The sequence below is a fragment of the Enhydra lutris genome, unplaced genomic scaffold, assembly GCF_002288905.1.
Source record: "Enhydra lutris kenyoni isolate GAN:26980312 unplaced genomic scaffold, ASM228890v2 scaffoldscaffold86, whole genome shotgun sequence".
Lineage (NCBI taxonomy): Eukaryota > Metazoa > Chordata > Mammalia > Carnivora > Mustelidae > Enhydra > Enhydra lutris.
The window spans coordinates 245,876-268,631 of NW_019154170.1; the positions used below are offsets into that span (position 1 = coordinate 245,876).

Consider the following 22,756-nt stretch of genomic DNA (forward strand, 5'->3'; position numbering starts at 1 on the left):
GGCCATATAAAGGGTCCGAACTACAGACCAAATGGTTGCCAAATCAAAGAATCCACAGTTTCTGCAGGAACCCAGAAATCAGGAGAGCTGCAGTCCTTCCACAGGGTCGGGGGTGGAGGAGGGGATTCTGCACTGTCCTGCACCCCCAGGACACTGGGCAAGGTCTAGAGATGTTCCGGCTGTGAGGAATACTGAGGGGTGGAGACTCCGGCACCCGGGGGGGTGGGTAGGTGCCAGTGAGGCCGGGCGGGGCGGTGGGGGCTGCTGCTGACCATCCCACAAGGCACGGGACAGCCCCGCCCGACAGAATGATCTGGCCCCAAATGTCGACAGCGCTGAAGGAGAGAAACTCTGGACTAACGACACGAGGGGAGATGGGGGGTACATTTCTCAAAAACACAAAGTTGTTTTTCAAGTACCACGGACTGGCCGTGTCTCAACCCCTGAGTCCAATCCCAGGGACACCTGCCTGCCATCCACCGTGTGAGCCACCGAGACGCACTTTGAGTGCGACTGGCAAGTGTGAAAGCTACTCTCTTTGGGCAAAATCCACGAAGGGCCCTGGGATTCACCTTCCCCGCCGCCAGCCCTGGCACCTGGAGCCTCCTAAGGGCGACTGAGCACTTCTTTCCTCTCCCCTTGAATGGGTCCTGGAGACAATGGGCCCGGAGTCCTTTCCCGTGAACGGGGAGTACCCACTCGGAAGCCCCAGTATTTATACAGCAGTGAACGGCCGCAAGGGGCTCTTAAAGACACCTGCGACACTGATGAACAGCACAGACTAACCCGGCTGGGTTAACCATTACAGGGACTGGTCATGGCATTATGGGCGGAAGGAAAAGTTCGGGTGTCCTTCGTAAGGGAGGATCCTGAGAATTTTCTGGAGAGGAAAGGGCTTTTTGATCAGGTCAGACACACTTCCTCACTCCTGTTACACTCTCTGGCTCCCACCTCAGGGCACAAAGTGGCCCATGGTTCCTCTGTGACTACACAGTAAAAGTATAGGAAATGGGGCACCTCGGACAATCCTGTTCACAGAGACAGGGAGGAGACAGCGGGAGCCAGGGCTGGGGAGTCTGTGCTTTACGGGGACAGAGTCTCCATTTGGGGAGATGGAAAGTTCTGGAGAAGGATGGCGGGGACAGTAATACGTGTGCTTACTGTCACTGAGCCGTGCACTTAAGAATGGTTAAGAGGATCAATTTTATGTTATATATTTCACCAGAATTTTTAAAAATGCAGTTGGTAATTTTAAAAATGCAGCTGGATTCTAAGACTGAAATACGTAAGGGAATCGAACTTCAATGTTCACACACACACACACACACACACACACAAGAGAAAAAACTGAGTGATGGATGTATGAGCTAACTCCCTACCTGGGAGAAATCCCTTTACGGCATACGGGTGTATCAAAATCATCCCGACGGGCACTTTCAATATCTTAGTTTTACCTTTCAATATCCTATAATTCAACCATATTTCAATAAAGCCGGGAGCGGGGGGAGGGACGCCCCTGGTGATGCTAAGGGGAAACCACTATTAGTCATAATTAGTAATCTTATTTGTTTTACGTATTTTTTTTCAAATTGTGGTAAAATACACATTAACACAAAATCTAACGTCTTAATCATTTCTAAGTGCACAGCTCAGCGGCACAAAGCGCCCTCACACCATCCTGCCCTCACCCCCAGCCTCCGTCTCCAGAACTTTCCATCTCCCCAAACAGAGACTCTGTCCCCATGAAGTACGGACTCCCCTCCCCTTCCCTGAGCCCTGGCTCCCACCATCTACCTTCTGCCTCTGTGGACGGGACTCTTCTGGGGACCTCCTATGGGTGGAATCGTACTATATCGGTCCTCAGTTTATTTTTTAATTCCATAAACTCCCTGATCATTACAAATTAAGCCATGTTTAAACAGCCACATTGTAATGACAGAATTAAAGTTGTTACTCTTTAAAAAAAAAAAAAAAGGAAAGCACCGAGAGCCTCTGCTGGTGGTGGTTCAAACTGGTGGTTTCGGTTACTCGAATGCGGGGCCAACAGCTCACAGCTAAGCTGAGGCCTGTGTTTGCTCCTGAGTTATATAAAGCGTCTGAGGAGATAAACCACGTTTGCAAGCCTCAGCTTGGGGGCGGGAGCCGTGTGGGGGGATGAGGTCACAGGCATACATATAGCACATGATCTTAGAGCTGGGACAGCTCCCAGAGATCTGGCCTCCCGCCCCGTCTCCCGAAAAGGAGGCGGCCAGCGACCGGCTCGGTGACTCGCCCAAAGCCCTACATCGGGTCAGAGGTCTCGCCAAGCGTGGCCTGCAGGCTCGAGGCCTCTGCCGCCGCTCGCCAGCACTCCCCGAGCCGTTGCCTCCAAGGTCAAGGGCTGAGGAAATCACGAACTTAAAACCATCTAAAGAAAAATAAATACAGACAAACATAACACGCACACATATACACACACACCCCCCCCCAAAAAAAAAGAACCTAAAGAAAAAAAATGACATCTGTTTCTTTGGTTTGATGGTTTGTTGTTTTTTGTTTTTTAAATCCAGCTTTAAAATTTTAAACTAATTTATACAAACTAGTCTGAGGCTCAGAAATTTTTCTATTTTCCTGCAAATGGATGAAACCTATGAAGCCTATTAAATAAACAAGACCGGGGGCGGGGAGGTCATCACTGGTATAAATTTTTCACGGAAAGCACAGAAGGGAACGCATGACCAGTCCTTGCTACCTCAATCCTTAAAACATTAAGGGTCTAAATGCAGGGCCTAAAACTCTTCCCTGACTTTTGTCATTAACCCCTCAACTCTGAGCTTAGCCCCCAAATCCAGGGGGTCGACAGAGCTGCATCCCCACGGTGGGGAAGGGGGAGGGGAAGAAAATTTCAGAAGGAAATGGCGCCAAGACATGGGAACTATCTGGTTTTGACACGAGTCTTCAGTGGGACGAGGCGGTGACGTTTAGAAATGCGTCTGCATGTTTTGGTACAAGAAGCAATGGCGTGTGTAGGTCCATGCCCCCAAACTTAGACTGGGAAGCCTCCATGGGCCTGGGCGGGGACGGGGATGCTTGCCCAGAAGGAGGAAGCGGATCATCTGCTCCCACAAACTCTGCCCCCACCCCCGGCACTTACCTTTGAGGCAATAATCCAGCTCGTACAGCTCACTGTCTTCCGCCTGCCTCTCCCAGAAAACCAGGTAGTGTGTGATGTTGCCATTGGGGTCCGAGGGAGGTTTCCACTTCAGGATAATCTGGGACGAGGAATTAGAAACGGAGATTGGATCCAGGGGGACGGAAGGGTCTGCAAAGGAGAAAGGGAGAAGAGGTGCACCGTTGAGCAGGAGGGTTACTGGCTGTCGGGCAGGCGTAGGAAGGCGTAAGAAAGGTCAGACAAATCATGGGGATGTTCGCTGCGGTGTTATTTAACAGCAGAGAACACTGGAGATGCATGGAAAGCTCAGGGGGCAAGTGCCCAGGGTACGAGATGACAGTCCATTCATGCCGCAGACTACAGACCCCTTCACTCATTCATTGATGCAACACGCATCTAGGAAGGCTCCAAGTGCGTGCCAAGCTGTCTCTGTTCCAGGCACTGGAAAGATGCGAGGGAAAGGGAGGATAGTGGGAAGAGAGAAACAAACTCACATTCTCCAGGTAACGTCCGCCCCAAATGGAACCCAGTCATGGGGCAACTTACAGCACGGGGACACCCATATCGCTGAGACGGTACCTCACCTAACACCCCCCGGAATGTAACACCTTCGGGCTCCACAAAACCCAGCCCTTGAGAACGCAGGTGTCTGAGGGTGCGGGGTGAGGCTCTCAAGGCAGAGAGCATTGTGGGTTCAAAGATCCGGAAGTTAGAAGCTTCCAGAAACTGTGGAGTCTTTTGGTATTGCTGGAGGATACAAGAAAGGGGGAGCACCCACCAAAAAAGCTGGGGCTGGCTCATAACACCTGGACTGTATCCCATGGGACAGGGTTTCTCCCTCAGTACCAAGGACATCTGGAGCCAGGTAATTCCTTGTGGTGGGATCTGCCCTGTGCACGGCCGGGTACGGAGCGGCATACAACACTGGTAACCCCAGACCCACATCACGACAACCAAAACTGTCTCCAGACATCACCAAGTGTCCGCAGCACGGGGGGCAGAATCACCCCAGGGTTGAGGACCTCCACAACAGGAGAAGGACTTAGGCTTCATGAAAATACAAAACCACTAAACTGCTATGGAATATTCCTGACCCCCTTCAAAAAAAAAGGGGGGGGGGAGGGGCACAGAGATGACATAAAAATAGCAAAACACAATTGTCAAAGCTGGGAGACAGTCCGTGGGGCTCATTTTCCTCCTACTTTTGTAGATACTTAAAAATTTTCCTTGGGTGCCTGGGTGGCTCAGTTGGTTAAGCAACTGTCTTCGGCTCAGGTCATGATCCCAGAGTCCTGGGATTGAGTCCCACATCGGGCTCCCAGCTCCATGGAGAGCCTGCTTCTCCCTCTGACCTTCTCCCCTCTCATGTTCTCTCTCACTGTCTCTCTCAGATAAATAAATAAAATCTTTAAAAAAAATTTTTTTTCCAGAATGGGGGCGCCTGGGTGGCTCAGTGGATTGAGCCTCTGCTTTTGAATCAGGTCGTGGTCTTGGGGTCCTGGGATCGAGCCCCACATCGGGCTCTCTGCTCAGCAGGGAGCCTGCTTCCCCCTCTCTCTCTGCCCACCTCTCTGCTTACTTATGACCTCTGTCTGTCAAATAAATAAATAAAATCCTTAAAATAAAATAAATTTTTCCAGAATGGGAAGGAATATACACATAGGCTACTGCCTTGTCTTTTGAAATTCTAAGCCCGGCACCAGGCTCTTTTAGAAGCCAATAACCACATCACAGAGCCCTTCCTACAACATCACTGCGTCAACGTGTTCAAGGCAAGATGTCCAGTTTGTGTCAGAAACACTTACTAGGGGCGCCTGGGTGGCTCAGTGGGTTAAGCCTCTGCTTTCGGCTCAGGTCATGATCTGAGGGTCCTGGGATCGAGCCCCTCATCGGGCTCTCTGCTCAGCAGGGAGCCTGCTTCCCGCCCCCCCCAACCGCCTGCCTCTCTGCCTGCTTGTGATTTGTCAAATAAATAAATAAAATCTTAAAAAAAAAAAAAAAACACTTACTAGTGGCATCTGTCTGCACATAGATGATGTCACTCTTGGCCCCATATGTGCGGCGTTCATCAGAAAAGGTAACCAAGGTCTTGACAAAGATGGCATACTGGGTCCAGGGCTTGAGACCCCGCATCAACCACCCTGGGTGGTTCTGCGACTTGGGGTCATTGGACCGCAGAGGGGGGTCAATGTCCACCACGGTCCAGCTGTTGGAGCCACACGCATCCTGCCCGTCGAACTCTGTCACATTCTGGTAAGGGCTTTCAAGACAAAGCAGAAGGCGGTTATCATTCCATGACTCCCATTCTGAGGACAGAGAGACGCAACAGAAAAGGTGACGTCCTATAGGGCTGCCTCCTGTTCACCAACAATCTTATGCCACGAAGAAAAATGACACGGATCCCAAAGAGAAGGGACCCCTAGCTCAATTTTCCAATTATATCAAGAGTGGTGATGTTGGTACCAACCACCTCACTACTCATCGGTAAGACCACAGGAGAGGGAGAGGGGCGCCTGGGTGGCTCTGTCGGTTAAGCATCCGACTCTTGATTTTGGCTCAAGTCATGATCTCAGGGTTCTGAGACTGAGCCCCGCATCAGGCTCCACACTCAGCACAGAGCCTGCGGGAGACTTTCTCTCCCTCTCCCTCTGCCCCTCCCCCCCACTCTGTGCACAGGCGTACTCTCTCGCTCTCAAATGAAGAAATAAAATTTGGAAAAAAAAAAAAAACAAAACTCCATGACAGACTGAGTGCTACTTTCCAGCACACAGTCTCAGCAAAATAAACCTTCGAAGATGGTGCAATTACTCATAAGAATACTATCACAGCTTCCATCATAACCCTCTAAAATTTCAGCATAGTCAGGGGACCCTGGATGGCTTGGTCAGTGGAGTACCCAACTCCTGATCTCAGGGTTGTAAATTCAAGCCCCATGTTGGGTAAACAGATTACTTAAAAACAAAATTTTTTTAAAAAAATGTTTTCAGCATAGTCGCATACAGCAGACCCTTGAACAACGTGGGCCGAATGGCGTGGGTCCACTCGTGCGTGGATGGATTTTTTACAGTCCAGGACCATAACTGCATTTTCCCTCCTTGTGACTTTCTTAATAACATTTTCTTTTCTCTAGCGGACTTTCTTGTAAGAACACAGTCTATAATACATATAACACCCAAAATCCACATCAGTCAATGGTTTGTGTTATCAATAAGGCTTCTAGGAAATAGCAGGCTATTAGCAACTAAGTTTGGGGGAGGGATAAAAATTGTGTGTGGATTTTTGGCTGGGTAGGGGAGTCAGAGCCCCTAGCTTTGGCATTGTTCAAGGGCCAACTGTACTCAGAATGACTGGGTGTTGTTTAATGGACACAGTTTTCGTTTGGGAAGAGGAGAAAATTCTAGAGACGGATGCTGGAGACAAGTGCACAACACTGTGAATGTGCTTAACAAGCTGTACAGAGAAATTGAGTCCAAGGGGCCAATTTTATGTCACGTAGGTGTTGTCACAATTCTTTAAATGTTGGGAAAAAATACAAAATTGATATGCAAATAAATCTTTAAAAATCCACTAAGCAGACTGAGTGAATTTCGTTAAGGATGTCCTGGCGAGATGTACAGATTATGAGGCACAGTGGGATGTTGCTGTAGGAAACTTGGCAAAAGAAACCGGTTTGTTTTAATTTCTGGTTTTGACAAACGGGGATTTTACTAATTTCCCAGGCCACCGGCTTGTGAGATGGTCAAAAGGGACTGACGACAGCCATCCCCAAGGAAGAGAGAGACTGCAGAGTCTCCAAGGGGACCCTCCGAACCCGCACACCTCTTTTATCTCCTACTTACGCCTCTTTGTAGAAAAGCATGAACCCCAGGAGGTCTCGGAAGTCAGGGGGCCAGTATGGCTCCCATTTCAGCAAGATCTTGTCGTATGATGTCCGAATGTAAGAAAATTTAAGGAGTTCATTCTCACCTAGGAAAGTTTAAAAACAGTTAACAGTATCAGCACTAAAAACGTCCTTCAGCCCAGCCCGGAACAGGTGATCCTGCATCTCCAAGAGCGCCCACAGGAAGGGGGATGTCAGTCTGCTACCTCCTGGGTGGGTCTCACTCCCACACGCCTCCTCCTGGGGCTCGGAGGCCAGAGCCGGTCTCGCAAGCTGGCCCCTACGATGAGCCAGTGACCTGGCCAGAGGCTCAACAGTACATAACAGCAGTCAGCACCCACCGAGAAGGACACCTCGCCAGTAATTACTGGGAGAAGTCATTTTCAAGAGTAACGTCTGTCCCGGCACAATGCTGGCATGTATGTGGGCTTCCGAGCCTTACGTGTTGGAAGACGTTCAACCCTGGTGCAAAATGGAACACGTGCCGAGGGAGTTCAGAGAGCGAGCCGATCACGGAGAGACCAGGCCTTACAAAGAGCGGCAGGCAAGCAAGCATCCCTTAAGCTCCACCCCAGCCTGCTCTCCCTCCCTCCTGAGTTCCCACACTCCGCTGTAATGACCGGAGTCCCTTAGCGCCTCAAGGCTCGGATGTCCCTTCCAGAGAGAACCTATCAGGGGAGTGTCACCAGCTAGCAGCCTCTGGCTCTATTAGCATCTACGGGACCTGCTAGAGCACTGGAGCCAAGGCCATCTATACGGAGGAACTGAATCATTCATTCATTCATTCATTCATTCAATGCGGATGAGGCATCTGCCAGAATCAGGCACTGTTATCTCTCTAGTCGCTAAGATAAGATACACCTGTCCTCCGTATTTCAGAAGCAGGACTCTATGACCCAGAGTTGTTCCAGCTCATTGAGAGGCAACGACACCCCTCACCCGGGGGCCAGTCCTCAAGGAGGAGGGTGGACACCTTATCTGGTCCACGGGCTGGAAGGACCAGGACATCACCACTTACAAGACGCCTGGTCCCCGTTGGTCTTCAGGGCAATGTCGTTCCTCTCCTGGCGCCCCTTGGTTCCCGAAACTTCCTCCATCTTGTGAATTTCTGACAAGCAGAGTTTGGGATTATAGTGGAAGAAGAGTTTCCCCTGAGTGATGGTGAGGTTGTGTTTGCTCCAATCCCAAAGCTGCCTTAGGTTCTGGTTGTCCAAGGCGTAGAAAGAGTAGTTCCTACGGAAACATACACAAGCCCAGTCATTCACTGGCTTATCACCTCCAACGCCAAGATAGTGGGGCCGCAGCTGGAGCTGTGACCCTAAGGAGCACGGAATGGACAGAACCTGGGTCCCTGCTGGACAGTCCTCCTCAGACTTGTCACTCGTGAGTCTATCCCCATCTGCAGGAAACACAGCTAGTCTGGCTTTCTGTTGTCTTACTGACCTAAATAGAGTCAGTAGACCTCGAGGGGAGGGGATCTGGGAAATGAGGATGGACAACTAGGGCCAGGAGAGGAGTTCCATTTTGTACCTGTGGCATCTGAGGCTTCTGGGGGTCGCCGGGCTAGAGACAGGCTCGAGGGTTAGCCAGAGCCGGACTCAGCACACGTAGGAGGAGATCACTAGAGAGACAGCCAAGGCTGGGAGCCCCCCACGGCAAGTCTCAAAGGCAGGTGGAGTGAAGGGGCCTGGGATGGAGAGGAGGAGGCAGGGAGAGTATCTCCAAAAAGGAGAATCCTATGGGCCAGAGATGAGAATTTCAGCAAGGAAGAGTCAATGTCAAAGGGGACCAAGTGGTGAGAAGGTAGAGGGCACAGAGCTCCCAGGGTCCCGGTCAAGGCAGTGTGCCGACTCATAACGAAGCCCACAGCACACCTGGAGGGCACAGAGCTTGAGTTGTAGCCCCTGAGATTTCCCAAGAGTGACCGTATCTACTTCCTTGGCTAGGTCTCTCAACACGTCCCAGCACATTCCTTCCTCTCCAGGCTTCTCCAGGCACTGTCCCCTAACAGATTCTATGGGGGCTTTAAAACCCCTAAGTTCTGTCATTCTAAGTACATGAAATGATATTGTATCACATATTTAAAAGCTGCTAAGAACGTAAATGTTAGAAGTCAGCTGGGCGTCTGCCTTCGGCTCAGGTCATGTTCTCAGGGTCCTGGGATCGAGTCCTGCATTGGGCTCCCTGCTCAGTGGGGACTGCTTCTCCCTCTCTCTCTGTCCGCCACTCCCCTTGCTTGTGCTCTCTGTCCAATAAGTGAATAAAATCTTTTTTAAAAAGTAAGATTTACGCTCTTAGCAACCTGCAAATGTAGAATACAGTACTGTTAACAATGGTCACGATGAGTACATTACACCCCAGGACTTGTTTATTTTTATGACTGGAAGTCCGTCCCCTCTGACCCCCGGGGAGGGTCTCCTCCTGTCTCCTCCTGCTCCCTACCCCTGCTTCTGGCAACACCAATCTACTCTCTGTGTCTCGAAGCTTGGTTTTGTGGTTTTGTTTTTAGATTCCTCATGCGACGGAGATCCTACAGCATTTGTCTTTCTCTGACTTATTTCACTCAGCATAACACCCTCAAGGTCCGTGCACGCTGCTACAAATGGCAGGATTTCCTTCCTTTTTACGGCTGAGTGATATTCCACTGCATGTACGGGCCTCATCTTTATCCATTTGTCCGTCCACGACACAGGTGTTTCCGTGTTTTGGCAGAAACCCCTCAGTCGCTTTAACTCGTGAACCTCCTAGCAAGCACCCGGGCTCCACACAGAACCAGGCCACATACCCGATTTCCAAGGTCTCTCCTCGAATCAGCCGTAACTTCCGGAAAAAGGAAAGTGACACAAGAGCGTAGGATCTCCGGATTTTCAGATACCCGGAAATTTCCTCAATGAGTCCAAGGTTGGCCTCCAGCTCAGCTGCCAGGTTGTCTAAGGAAAGGGGAGAATATCCCGTGAGCTTCTACAGAAATATTTTAATCCTCCCATAATCACCCATAGGGAGGAGTCAGCCTAGAGGTTGCAAGTGGCTTCCACATGCCCTGCTCAAAATGTATCAAACTTAGAGTACTATCCTACTATCCAAGCCTTTACCGCAGGGTCTGCAAGTCCCTATGTAAGTGACCAGCGCATTTTTTTTCCTCATCCTTTACCTTGTTTGCCCTCCTCCAGACACACGGGCCTCCCCACCACCCCTTAAGCAAGCCAGGCATCCTTCTGCCTCAGGACCTTTGCACTGGCTTCCTCCTTTGCCCGGAATATCATTCTCTCATAGATCTGCTTGGTTTGCTTCATCTCCAGCTCAAGGCATCCCGCTCATCCCCCTCAAAAACAGCACACCCCTTTATTCTCTATCCCAGAGGCTGGCAAATGACAGGAAGCCCAGTGGCTGAAATTCCAGTCCGTTTTGTAAATAACGTTTAACTGGAAAAGAGCCATGCCCCTTCGTTCTCAAGTTCTACAGTGGCAGAGACCATGGGGCCTGCAAAGCTGAATGTATTTACTCTACAGCCCTTTATAAGAAAAAGTCGCTGATCTCGGCTCCCCCCCACCCCCCATTTCCCTGCTTCACTTCCCTCCATGGTGGGGACCACCCCAAGTTTACGTCATACACTGATGTGTTTGTAGGACCCATGGTGGGGGGCTTTGCTTTGTTCACTGTGAGTATGCATTCGATAAATGCTTGCTGAAAATATAAACAAAAGGATGCCTTTTTTGCTTGCAACCACATTTCTGGAAACACAGCCCACAGACCTGCCACAGGGCACGTGGCCTACTCGTTAAAAATGCAAATTCCCAAGTCAGAATGCCAATTCCCAACTTGGAAAACTAGAATCTCCAGGTGGGCGGGGCCAGGACTGAGCCACAAATTTGAATTTCGGTCTGGAAGCCAACTCCTCAAACTCCTCCCCCGGTGTGCAGCTGGGAAGGTAGGTCCCCGCCCCCGGGGCAGCCCCCTGCCCCCAGAGCACTCACTGCCCCCTCGGATGTTGATGATGAGGCTTCCGTTGACCACAGTGCAGCCTCGAAGCTCCTGGGCGGACGTCACCGAGTCAATGGTCTTCTCGCCTTCCAGGATGTGGCAGACCTTGGGACAGGGGCCCAGGCATGGAGTGCACATCAGGCTGAGGACAGAGTGGAGAGAGGGGGTCAGGGCACCCAGGACCCCACATGCCAGGACTGCACCGGGCCCAAGGGACGGGACTTACGCTGTTACCCTAAGGCCTTTCAACCACAGCATTGCTGACATGCAGGGCAGGAGAAATTCTTTGTGGTGAGCGTGTCCTGGCGCTGGAAGGTGGTGAGGAGCCCCCCTGGACCTCCCACACTCCATGCCAGCCAAAAATGTCTCCAAACATCGTCCCCTCTGCCAACAGGGGGACAAATCACCCCCAGTAAGAACCACCGCATAAAGTGGCAGGTGTGTGCCGTCCTCCACGCCAGCAAGTCCTACAGCTAGTCCTAGGGGACTCACGCTTCTCCCCTAAAACGACGGGGCTCCCACATACCCCAAAGTAATGGGATTCACTCTGCACCCCCAGGAGGATCCGGTTCTACCCCAAAGAGGCAGGACTCATGCCATCACACCGAAGGGATGGGACTTGGGTGTTATCACATGATGGGAATTATTCCAAGCTGATGGGCCTTTCAGAGGATTTCCACTGCCCCATACCATGGTGGGGCTGCTCCCACAGGGCAGAACTGCGGCCACCGCTCCCAAGGAGACCAGGTGCTTACTGTTGCGTGGGGTACGATGTGCCCACACCTGTAACACAGCCTGGCACAGGACAGTGTGTGACAGAGGCAGCCTCTGGCTCTGCTGACCGTAGCCAGTGGTCCTTGAAGGGTTCTTGGCTAGCACAGCACTCCGAGGTCCAGGCAAGACACAGGATCCAGGCCAGGCTGGACACCACCTTCTACCCGTCCCCGGGGATTCAGAGGTGGTGGGCACGCACCCAAGTTAGTCCAGAGAGGGTTTTACCAAACTTCCCAAGGGGAGAAACCGTCTAAACCACGTGGCATGTAGAGAACAGGAATCACCAGTCCTTGCTCTGATGACCATTTTTCATTAGTGGTATCACTGTTGCTGCTGGTGTCCGTCACACAGCCCTGGCATATCCGATTCTTCAGAATGACCTTGGTGACAGCAGTCCCAGGTCCTGGCACAGAGCTTCAAAGGCTCTTGGCATTCCCTGAGAGGTGGGAGCCCCTTTGTTATGCTACCAAGGGGACAGCATAGGGGGTCCCCGTGTAGCTGCAGGATGGGGGCCGGTCACCCAGAAGACCAAAGGTGGGATCCGATTTGTGGGTTTTTCAGCCACTGAAGATGGGCGTTCAATCACATGGTCAAGAAGTCCCCAGATCACAGCTCTGTAATGAGAGCCCAGGGGAAATTCTGGACACTGGCTCCGTGAAGTTTCCACGGGGCAGAGCTGGGCATCTCCGCAGTAATTAAGGATGAAGCTGTACTTGGGAATGTGTGCAGGGTCAGTGCCTGACACTGACCAGCTCTGATTCCCAACGTCCCGCTGGAATCAATGTTCCGTCAGCAGTAAGTCCCAGCCCCGAGCCACACACCAGATACGGAACTCGGCTGCCCACCCCCGAAGCCCCCTCTTTGAGAAAGCTCTGGGGGCCTAGATGGTTGACTGCCCGAGGGACCCCACGTCTCCCTCCCACCCCAATTCCTCTTCTTATGCTTTAAATTCACCAGGAAAGGGTGAACCCACAAAACCGTGGACACCCGCCCTCGGGTCCTAACAAAGGCAGAGCCACAGGTCCTCTCTCTCTCTCTCTCTCTCTCCTTCCCCGTGACCTCGCTGTGTGGCCCCCGAGGCTGCCGTGTGCCTTCTTGTGAGGACTCCTGAGTCATCGCCCTTGTTTCTCAAAGTTCCCAGATAGTCTTTGCTGAAGTGCGTCGAGCGATCATAGGAAGAACCACAAGGGCTGGCCCAGCGATAAACAGGGGCCCTGACGGGGAAACGTCTGGAGCTCTCCACAAGCGACGTGTACCCCCTGGCCAACCCCTGCCAGCGTCCCTAACCAAGGGTGCTACCATCAACGGGCTCGGGACTGACAGAATGGTATGGATTTTTTTTTTTTTTTTTAAAGTACTGTCATCTGTTCTAGCAAATTACTGAACCTGAAAAGGATATGTGAGAACCCCTACATGTATAGCCAGCCGAGGAGAAGCGTGGGTGGCCTGGGTACCCCGAAGCGTGGCTGGTGTCTGGAGCGAGCGCTGGATTGTGGAGGGCACAGCCCGATGCTCACTCCGGGTGGCTGGGGTCAGAACTGCCCCACAGACACCCGGCTGACATTAGAACAGCTGGGGAGGAAGTGGAACAGGGACCCAATGTTTGGGTTCTTTTGTTGATTCTGCAAATAACTCCCTGAGCACCTGTAAGGTGACAGGTGATACTCTAGGCCAGGGATCGGCCAATGATGGCCCGCAGGCCTTATCTGGCCAGCCACCTGTCTTTGTAAATGCCATTATGTGGGAGCCTGGCCGCGCCCACTGGTTGACGTATCATCTATGGTTCTTTTGCCCTACAGGGGCTGAGCTGCATAGCTGCAACAGAGGCCATATGGCCCTCAGAGCTGAAAATATTTACTATCTGGCCCTTTGCCAGTACCCATCCTAAGCCGCAGGCATACATGAGTGAAGGAAACAGGCGATCTACTTTCCCCGTGGGAGATTACAAGGCCACAAGTTGTCTGCAGCCCGTCCCAACAAGAAGTGCGCGTACTCCCCATTCAGAGAATCTGGGCTTGCCCACGTGACTTGCTTTGGCCAATGGGACGTTAACAAATTTAATGCAAACAGAGGGTTGATAAGTACGTGCACACTGGGGCAGGCCCTCGCTGGCTGCTGGGCTAAGAAACCACACCAGGAGAGGCCTCGGCCGCCCATTCCAGATAGGAGAGGCTAGGTGCAGCCCAGGCTGGACAAACCACAGGTCAACCCCAGAAATCATTACAAATCAGAAATAAGTGTTGTCTCGAGTCACTAAGTGTTGGGAGGTTTGTTACACAGACAGAGCTCACCGATACACTGTGAAACCTACAGTCAGGTGGCGAAGGCACTTAAGATAGCAATTAGCGGTAAATGCTGGGAAAAGAGTGAAAACTGTGCAATGTGCCAAGGAGTGGCTGCACGCTCATTCAGACGGGGCGGTCAAATAGGGAAGGGGCTTTTCAGCTGGGACCTGTATGGCTGGCAAAGATCATTGTTGGGGGGGGGAGACAGGGATGCCCCACACCCACCACACTCTAACATTCATCCCACAGATCAAGCCCTCCTCATCCCAGGAAAGAGCACGCCGGTGCTCCCACCAGGAACCTCAAAGTCACCTCTGTGAGGCTTTCTAATGAATCACATGGGTTCCCAGACCTCTGTTCCAAAACCATCAGAAACCATTTCCCAGATAAACCTATCTGGTTCTATTTGTTATCAAACCACATTAGAAAATGAGAACACTAAAGTCTTTCAGCAAATAAAAGCTCTGGAAGAAAAGCTCTGGAAGAAAAACTAGTGTTTGTTTTTGTTTTTGTTTTTATTTTAACCAACAAAGTAAAATATTGCTATGGCTAGTTCTTTTTTTTTTTTTTTTTAATTTATTTATTCGAGAGACAGAGAGAGAGCATGAGAGGGGAGGTCAGAGGAAGAAGCAGACTCCCCATGGAGCTGGGAGCCCGATGTGGGACTCAGTCCCAAGACCCCAGGATCATGACCTGAGCCGAAGGCAGTTGCCCAACCAACTGAGCCACCCAGGCGCCCCTGCTATGGCTAGTTCTAACTGGCATTCCTCACTTTGCCTTTCTTCCCTCAGTAAAGGTCCCAGACATCACAGGACAGGCTGCCAGCTTCCCGGGGTTTGGGTTTGAGGGGTTGCTACCCCATCAGCAAGCACATCAAAGAAATCTCCTCTCCATCTCAGGTCTCAGTTACGGTCAAGGGAAAAAAAAATACCTTTTATTTAAAGCCAGTGTCTTTTAAACAAACATCTCGCCGGAAGACGTTAATATCCATGTTTTATTTCAAATGTGGAGAAAAAACAAAAAACAGAAATGAATCAAAAGGAATATGGTCATTTTCCCAACCTGACGGATAAACTAGCCAGGAAAAAAAAAAAAAAAAAAAGGCTCTGTCTGGCATGCAAAGGTGATTTATAGAAGCCTATTTTTGGTCAACAAAGCCACTTGATAGGTTTTATCAAAAACAAGTAAAACAAAACATGTTGTACTTGCAGGTTTCACAAACACTCAGAGAGAGGCTCATAGGAACCGAAATAAAGATTGTTTTCCTTCCCACCCACTCCACCCGGGGAAATAAAATTTCCCACCAGAACACGTTCGCTTGGCTAATTCTCAAGTCCGCAGAGGAAGATTTTTTTACGTAAGCAGATCAGCTCAAGGCCCCTTGACGTGCGTCTGTTTCTGATTTGTTTTTTTTGTTGTTTCGTGGGGTGGGTTGTGTTGTTTTTTTTTTCCCAAACCCTCAACACAAAAACCAGGAAACAGATTTTTCAAACTTGGTTACAGCCCTGAGACACTGAAATAGCTCATCTAAAAAGCTTAACAACATGAACAAAAAGCCTGTGATGTATGTAGGAAATCTGACTCACACCGTATCCCTCACCCGAACACTAGGGAACGGCTGGACGGTGCTGTCCTTCAAGGTGCACCAAAGTCCTGGGAAGAGTCTCGAATACTCCAGAGTCTCTTCCTCCCTGAGCTCCAGGCTAATCTCCCCATACTAAGTGGCTCCAGCAGGCAGAAAACCTGAAAAACTCAGCTCTGCCCTCAGCTGTAACGCTGGGGATAGTCCTGTCCATGCAAAGGGGGGGAACCAAGGACTCCTTGTCTTTCTGTCTTCTGTTCCCCCAAGCTAAGCACAGAAAAACTTTAAAAAATGGTGCAGGAAAAAAAAAATGGTGCAGAATATGGGAAAAAACTCACTCTCGCGTCGACTCCCTGCTCCAAAGGCCAGGACCAAACCAGGAGGCAGAGATGGCCTCCGACAGACCCAAGCAGATCACTACTCGGTAGCCTCCTCCTCACTCGATGCCAGTTAACTCTAGTTTTTCACACAGTTTTAGCAGATGCCGCCCGCCCCCTCCATGCCTCCCCCCACCCTCCCAGAAGCTGCACCCCGGACTCACTTGCTGGAATTCATCGTGTAACCAGAGGGGCACTCGGGGATGCACTTGTTGCTGTGAATGACGTACTGGTGGCAGCCCTGCCTCCGGGAGTTCTTGCACTTGTTGTGTAGGTCCTGGCAAAAGCTGAAGTTCACGCAGCGCCAGTCCTGGAAGTGGTAGTAGGGGGGCGGGCAGGTCTCCACGCACCTGCCGTCCAGGTAGAAGTTGCGACAGGCCACGCACTTGGTGGGGTCGTCGGGCTCGGAGCAATTGCCTAAGCACTCGCTGTGGCAGCAGAGGCCCTCCGAGGTGCAGCCGTGCGACTTGCAGATGGTGGGACAAACTGGAGGGAGAGAGGAAACAGCCGGTCAGCAATGGCCGTGCGCAGAGACGGCAAGTCTGGATGAGGGACAGCAAGCCAAGCAAAAGAAAACCAGCAACGGTCTCCCTTCTACCGTACTTGCTCTACGCCAGGCGTGACTGTTAACCCAAGTCAGCCCCACTACCCCGGGCCAGCGGTGTGCTTGCAAGTGTGTAAGACCACTCCGGGAAGGCAGGCAGACAGGCTCGGACTCACAGCTCCTGCACATCGCCCTGGTGTAAACACCCCCTCCTCGGGCCATCCAAAGCTACCAACAGAATGCTGCTCAACGGGGAGCTGATGAGAGACACGGAGCAGCCCAGCCTTCAGCAGCCTCTCCACCGAATGGCTACAACAGTAGCAAATAACCCAAGAACCTAATCAAAAAACGTGGCGAGGCGATCAGAAGCAGTGAGTTCTGAGTATTTATTGCTTTTTTTTTTAAGGTGATTTGTTCACAGTAAGTCTGTATCATGTACATTTCATAACGGCTTCTTTAATAGCTGGTTGACAAATGTCCTGAAAACCCGACAGTCAGGTCTCGCAAGCTTGTTCTAGCGGGCTTCTGCGGTATCCGTGTACACAGACACGGTGTTAGGGCCGCTGCCTCTGTGTAACAGATGGGGAAACCACGGTACGAGAAGGTGGAGCAAGTCACCCTAAGGTCATTTGTCACTTCAGTAGACACCTGATTGCCCTGATCTAGATGCTCCAGCCAAGGAACAAGGAACAAGGTAGCCGCAGCCCCTCCTTCCGGAGCACAGGGTCCAATGGAGGAGGCAGGTTCATTACTTAAACTGGCGCAATCATATAAGCCACAGCATGGGGCTGGAAGTAAGGGGAGGGGATGTGTCTGCTGCAACCTGAAGGAGCTAATGAACAGGAAGAAAACAGAAGTTCCCGCCGATGGGGACACCAGAGGCTTCCCTCTGATCTCGTGGCCAGGGGAGTTTCTGGTCCCCCGCAATGAACTTGTCCACCAAATGCTGGACTCTGCCCCCAGTTCCAGCAACAGCTTGTGACCCATCCCCTTTTTCTCCACGTCTCACTACTCATCCCTTCCTGATCACCCCTTGATTTCGGTCCCTCAGCATCAGGCCTCCCTGTCCAGGCTGTCAGCAAATCTGTCCATGGACAAATGGTTTCCCTGAGGCCGGACAGACATCAGCCGTGGCACTGCCCCATTCCAGGAGTTGCTTTCTTCGCTCATGTACTCTGCTTGGCTTGAAACACAGTCCGGAAGCTGGGGGTGTTACTGACCCCAAGCCCTCAGGCGTTTTGCTGCAGCAACTTTGGGCCCCCAAAACAGGCTCCAGGAAACAGAAGGGGCGTCTGGAGCCGCATTCACACAGGAGCAGCGCTGTCTGATGGAACTTGCTACGAGGACAGGACCGTTCTCCAGCTGCGCTGTCCAACACAGCAGCCACTTCTCCCCTGTGGCTCTTGTGTGTGGTTAATGCAATGAGGAACTAATTTCTTTTAATCGTGGCAAAATACATGAAGCATAAAATTGACCATCTTAGCCATTTTTAAGGGCACAGCTCAGTGGTACAAAGTATACTCATACTGTCCCACACCCATCCCCACCACCCATCTCCAGAACTTTCACATCTTCCCAGACCAATACTCTGTCTCTCTTTAAACACTGGCTCCCCGGGCGCCTGGATGGCTCAGTGGGTTAAGGCTCTGTCTTCAGCTCAGGTCATGGTCTCAGGATCCTGGTATCGAGTCCCGCATTGGGCTCTCTGCTCAGCAGGGAGCCTGCTTCCCCCCCTCTCTCTGCCTGCCTCTCTGCCTACTTGTGATCTCTGTCAAATAAATAAATAAAATCTTAAAAAAAAACACACACTGACTCCCCAAGACCCACCCAGTGTCTGGCTCCCACCATCCATTCTGGGGACCTCCTGGGAGTGAAATGATGTACTATTGGTCTTTTTGTTACTGGTTTGTTTCACAGAGTGTAAGGTCTTCAAGATCCATCCGTGCTGTAGCAGGTGTCTAAATTTCTTTCCTTTTTAAGGCTGAATAGCATTTGACGGTGTGTATATGCCACATTTTATTTATTCATTTATCCATCAACTGGCACGTGCCTTGTTTTCACCTCTGCGGCATGGAGAATAATGCTGTTAAGACCATGGATACACGAAGACCTTCAAGACCCAGCTTTCAATTCTTCTGCATGTACACCCAAGCAGAACTGTTGAATCAGAGAGTAATTCTCTTTTTAATTTTTTGAGGAGCTGCCACACTGTTCTCCACAGCAGCTTCGCCATTTTACTTTCCCACCAAGAGGACACAACGGTTCCAATTTCTCCTGAGGAACTAAATCTTTCTTTGTATACCAGTTTTAATTTCACCAGCCACTGGTAGCTACTGGCTCTTGCATTGGACACCAGAGGATTAGAGAATGAGAGTAAACTCCTTGCCAAGGCCCAGAGGTCTCCTGTGGTCTAGCCTGCTGGCCTCTTGGAGTCCTTCTCCCAGCCCCAGGCAGCAGCCATCTGGGTGTTCTTCCTGCTCCCCAATCCTACCCGCACTGCTGCTCACATGACACATACACATACTTCTACCTCAGGACCTTCACATCTGCTGTTCCAGCTGGCGGGAGTGCCCTCCCCACTGTCCTCCCATGACTGGCTCCTTCTTGTCCTTCAGGTCCCAGCACCTTAGAAAAGACCTTCCCTGACCTCCCCACTGGAAGTTACTTCCCCCCAGCTCAACCATGTTCTAACACATTATCTGATCCTATAGTATTTATCACTCTCAAAAATTACTCTGGGTGTTTGTTGACCGTCTGTCTAAAGGAAAGGCTGGAGGACAGGCTGTGTCTGCACCATTCACAGCACCGGCTCCTAGAACAACCACTCCTAAGATGGGGCGTGCACCAGCTGGAGTTCCGTAGGGACACCTCTGATTAGAGAGGAGGAAAAGGAATGACTTTGGAGTACGTCCAAGTACCCCATTTTTAGCCACTGGCTCAAGGATGCACCCACGATCCAACCCCCAGTTACAGGGGCACCACAAATACCATGAAAATCTACACACAAATGCAAAACTTGGAGCATCTATGCATGGTGCATATTCTGATTTTTTACGCCATGGACCCAGATAGAACAAACCAGCTGTAACAGGAGCAAGGCAGGTAATGGGAGAAGGTCTGTGTAGGTTTTTTAGGGATTACATATTACCCATTAGATTCTCACTTAATTCTAACAAAGACTCCAGCAGGGTTAGGAGTAAGCAGTAGAGGAGCAGAGGAACAAGGACGTGTCTCCATTTCACAGAAGTAAGACCACAGGCCTTTTGAGAAGCAGCAGGGCCAAAGTGAAACCCTAGGTCTCTGGGCTCTGAATCTGATTATTCCCGATATAAAGAATCACCGTGGCCATCCACCGGGTCCACGCGTCAAGGAAGAAGCAATCTGCCCTCAGCTTGGGCAACACAACACCCACCACCAGACAGGCACACCATAAAGATTTCCTTAAAGAAGCAACAGCCTCAGTTTTCTGGTTTGTAAAATGGAGATAATGGTCCCTTAACGTCTCACAACTCAACAAGATGATGCGGATAAAGCACTGGATTCTTGGGGGGGGGGGGTGTTGTTTGTTCTGTTTTTTTTATTAAGTAGACTCATGCCTAGCACAGAGCCCAAAGTGGGGCTCGAACTCGTGACCCTGAGATCAAGACCTGAGCCAAGATCAAGAGTCCGATGGTCAACCACCAAGCCATGCAGGTGCCCCAGTGCAGGATTCTTTGATCTACGTGTAGGTTTGCTGTAAGCTGGCTACCACGGGTCCTATTATTATGATCGTCATTGTTATGAATGATCGGTCTGCAGGGACCAAGGGCGGAGGCTCAATGGCAGGAAGCAATATTTAAGGCAGACAATTATCTAGGACCCACAAAGACCCTACCCTCTGGGAAGGCACATGTGAGAACAGGAAGGGCTCTATTTCCTGGGCTGGAGCTGTGTCCGTCCGAGGGTCAGCCCTTGAGTTCAAAAGTAGCAATAGCAAAGACCCAACAAAAACTTCCCAAACACATAAGCCTTCCGGCCTAGACAATGCCAAGAAAAAATACTCAACACTTGCACACAGGGCCGGAAGCTGACAACAGGAGTTTCCAATTTTATGCTGGAGCCCACCTGAGAGTCATCTCATTCCCCAGCAGAGCCTCTGGCCAGCTTTTTCTGCGAAGGGTCACAAAGCAGCCCCAAAGAAGATATGTGCACGTGCAGTACACGTGCACATGCACGTACACATAGGCGCGGCTGTGCCCGATAAAACTTTAACAGAAGCAGGCAAGGGGCTGGATGGCTGGCCAGTCCCTGCTCAGGGAAACATACCTGGGATGGAGTTACTATTCCTGCCAGCGCCTAGATTCCCAGGGAGTCCGATGTCATCTCATAGATGGACACACTGTAAATGATTTTTATCCACCAGAAGATACAACCTCCCAGAGACGGCAGTGTTGTGGCCCCAGAGGACATTATACAGCCCTGTATCGAACTTTGCAATCCTGATTCAGTGACAGCAAACCCTTTGGCTTTGCCATCCTGCGGGTCCCCTCACTAAAGAGTTAAAAGAAATGTGTTGACGGGTGTTCTTTTGCTTTTTTTTTTTTTTCTCCTTTTACATAAAGTTGTGTTTTTAACTTTTGCAGACTATGCTCTCATAATGATAAGCCACCTCCGGGTGTCTCCCATTCTGTTTCCAAGTACCTGATCTTATTTAATAGAAATGCCACTGGGCCAGCCACCGGCCCCCACCCCTCCCCGGGAGGAATAATGAAAACCACAGGTTCTGCAAGATGAAAATGACTAGATGGAGGACTTTCCTCTCCCTGTGCTCCTCCACTGGCCCCTGATCGAGTCCCAGACCTAGCCGCAGTCCCAGCAGCTCACGCTCAAAGGGCCACCGCCCAGGCTGTTTCTGCCAAAGACAATGGCAGCCTCTTTGAGAAACTGCCAAGCAGTCCAGCGGCTGCTCACTTTTCTGGGACAAGTGCAAGCTGTGTAAGGAACATCCATCCACCCAGACCTTCCAGAGACAACACGCACCAGTCCTTCCTCCTCCAAACACACAAGTCCCTCGTCCATCCCTCTCTTTCTCCCGGACAAGCTACCTTGGACTGCTGGCCCCAATTCCCTCTCACTTCTCCCTAAAGGTTCCCAAGCCCCTGGCCTCCAGTTACACTAGCAGAAGCAGCCACAACCTTCCTGAAACTTGACCTCAAAAGGCTTTTCCACTATGCCCTGTTGAGAAGATTGATAATTGAACTCTAAATAACTCCATGGAGTATTGGGGGGAGGGGGCAGCTGTGTCCAAATCCTCTGGTTGGACCCTCTGGAATAAGTGTGATGCACCCCGCCCCCAATGATGCCTCCCCTAGAGGGAGATCTCCAGAAATTACTTAAGAAGAGGTGACTCAAAGCAAAGGAAGCAAGTGCAACTTGACCCACTATCTCTCCTACTAGGAGTCATCCTGCAGACAAGAGAGACTCCATGTACACGGATATCTGGACAATGGTCATCTTCACTCTACAGGACATTACCCACTGGGTTTATAAGAGCAAAGGACTGGAAACAACCTAGAGGTCCAGGTGAATAAATTACAGGGGATTGAGGCGTGGAATATTCTGCAGCTGCAAAAAACAACGTAGCTCCACGCACGCTGATGCTGGAATCACTTCCGGGGTAGCAATAAGTGAAACAAACAAGAGGCAGGGCAGTGTCTACACAACAGAAGTCCTTTGTAGAGAAAGGAAAGACCCAAACAGCAGGAAGGCAGAACACGGCAGCTGGTTTAGAAAAGTTCGGTAGTTTCTTATAAAGTTAAACATGCCCTTCTTATCCTTACCACACAGCCTAAGGGTTTACTCAGGTGAAATGGAAAACAAAGAAGTCACCGGTGTTCACTCAAAGACCTGTATTTAAATGTTTATAGTGGCTACATTCGTAATCACCCAACACAGGAAACAATCCAATTGTCCCTGGAGTGGAGAATGGATAAACATTATACCTGCACACAAGGAACCCCACTGAGCAGTCACCTAAGTGTTAACAACCAAAAAACGTGGATGAATTTCAAACGCTTTGTCCTGAGTGTAAGAAGCCAGTCTTACATGCTTTATGATTCCATTTATATGATATCTTGGAAAAGCCAAAACTGTCCAGGCAGTGGACACATCAGTGGGCTGGAACTGAGGAGGGGCTGGAAAAG

General features: G+C 50.7%; 1 protein-coding gene across 4 annotated transcripts in view; it reads right to left on the reverse strand.

The window, feature by feature from the left end:
* Window positions 1–22,756, reverse strand: part of LOC111161798 (insulin receptor) — a 124,989-nt gene that overhangs the window by 29,353 nt on the left and 72,880 nt on the right. For 3 of the 4 annotated variants that reach the window (XM_022525764.1, XM_022525763.1, XM_022525765.1), the window contains exons 3-9: window positions 16,195–16,516; window positions 11,006–11,154; window positions 9,817–9,961; window positions 8,050–8,264; window positions 6,991–7,117; window positions 5,161–5,411; window positions 3,134–3,301 (exon numbers count right to left, since the gene is read on the reverse strand). In XM_022525764.1, the coding sequence (XP_022381472.1) occupies window positions 3,134–3,301; window positions 5,161–5,411; window positions 6,991–7,117; window positions 8,050–8,264; window positions 9,817–9,961; window positions 11,006–11,154; window positions 16,195–16,516 (1,377 nt within the window). The remainder of the gene's footprint in view (window positions 1–3,133; window positions 3,302–5,160; window positions 5,412–6,990; window positions 7,118–8,049; window positions 8,265–9,816; window positions 9,962–11,005; window positions 11,155–16,194; window positions 16,517–22,756) is intronic. The other variant, XM_022525766.1, reaches the window with a different exon arrangement.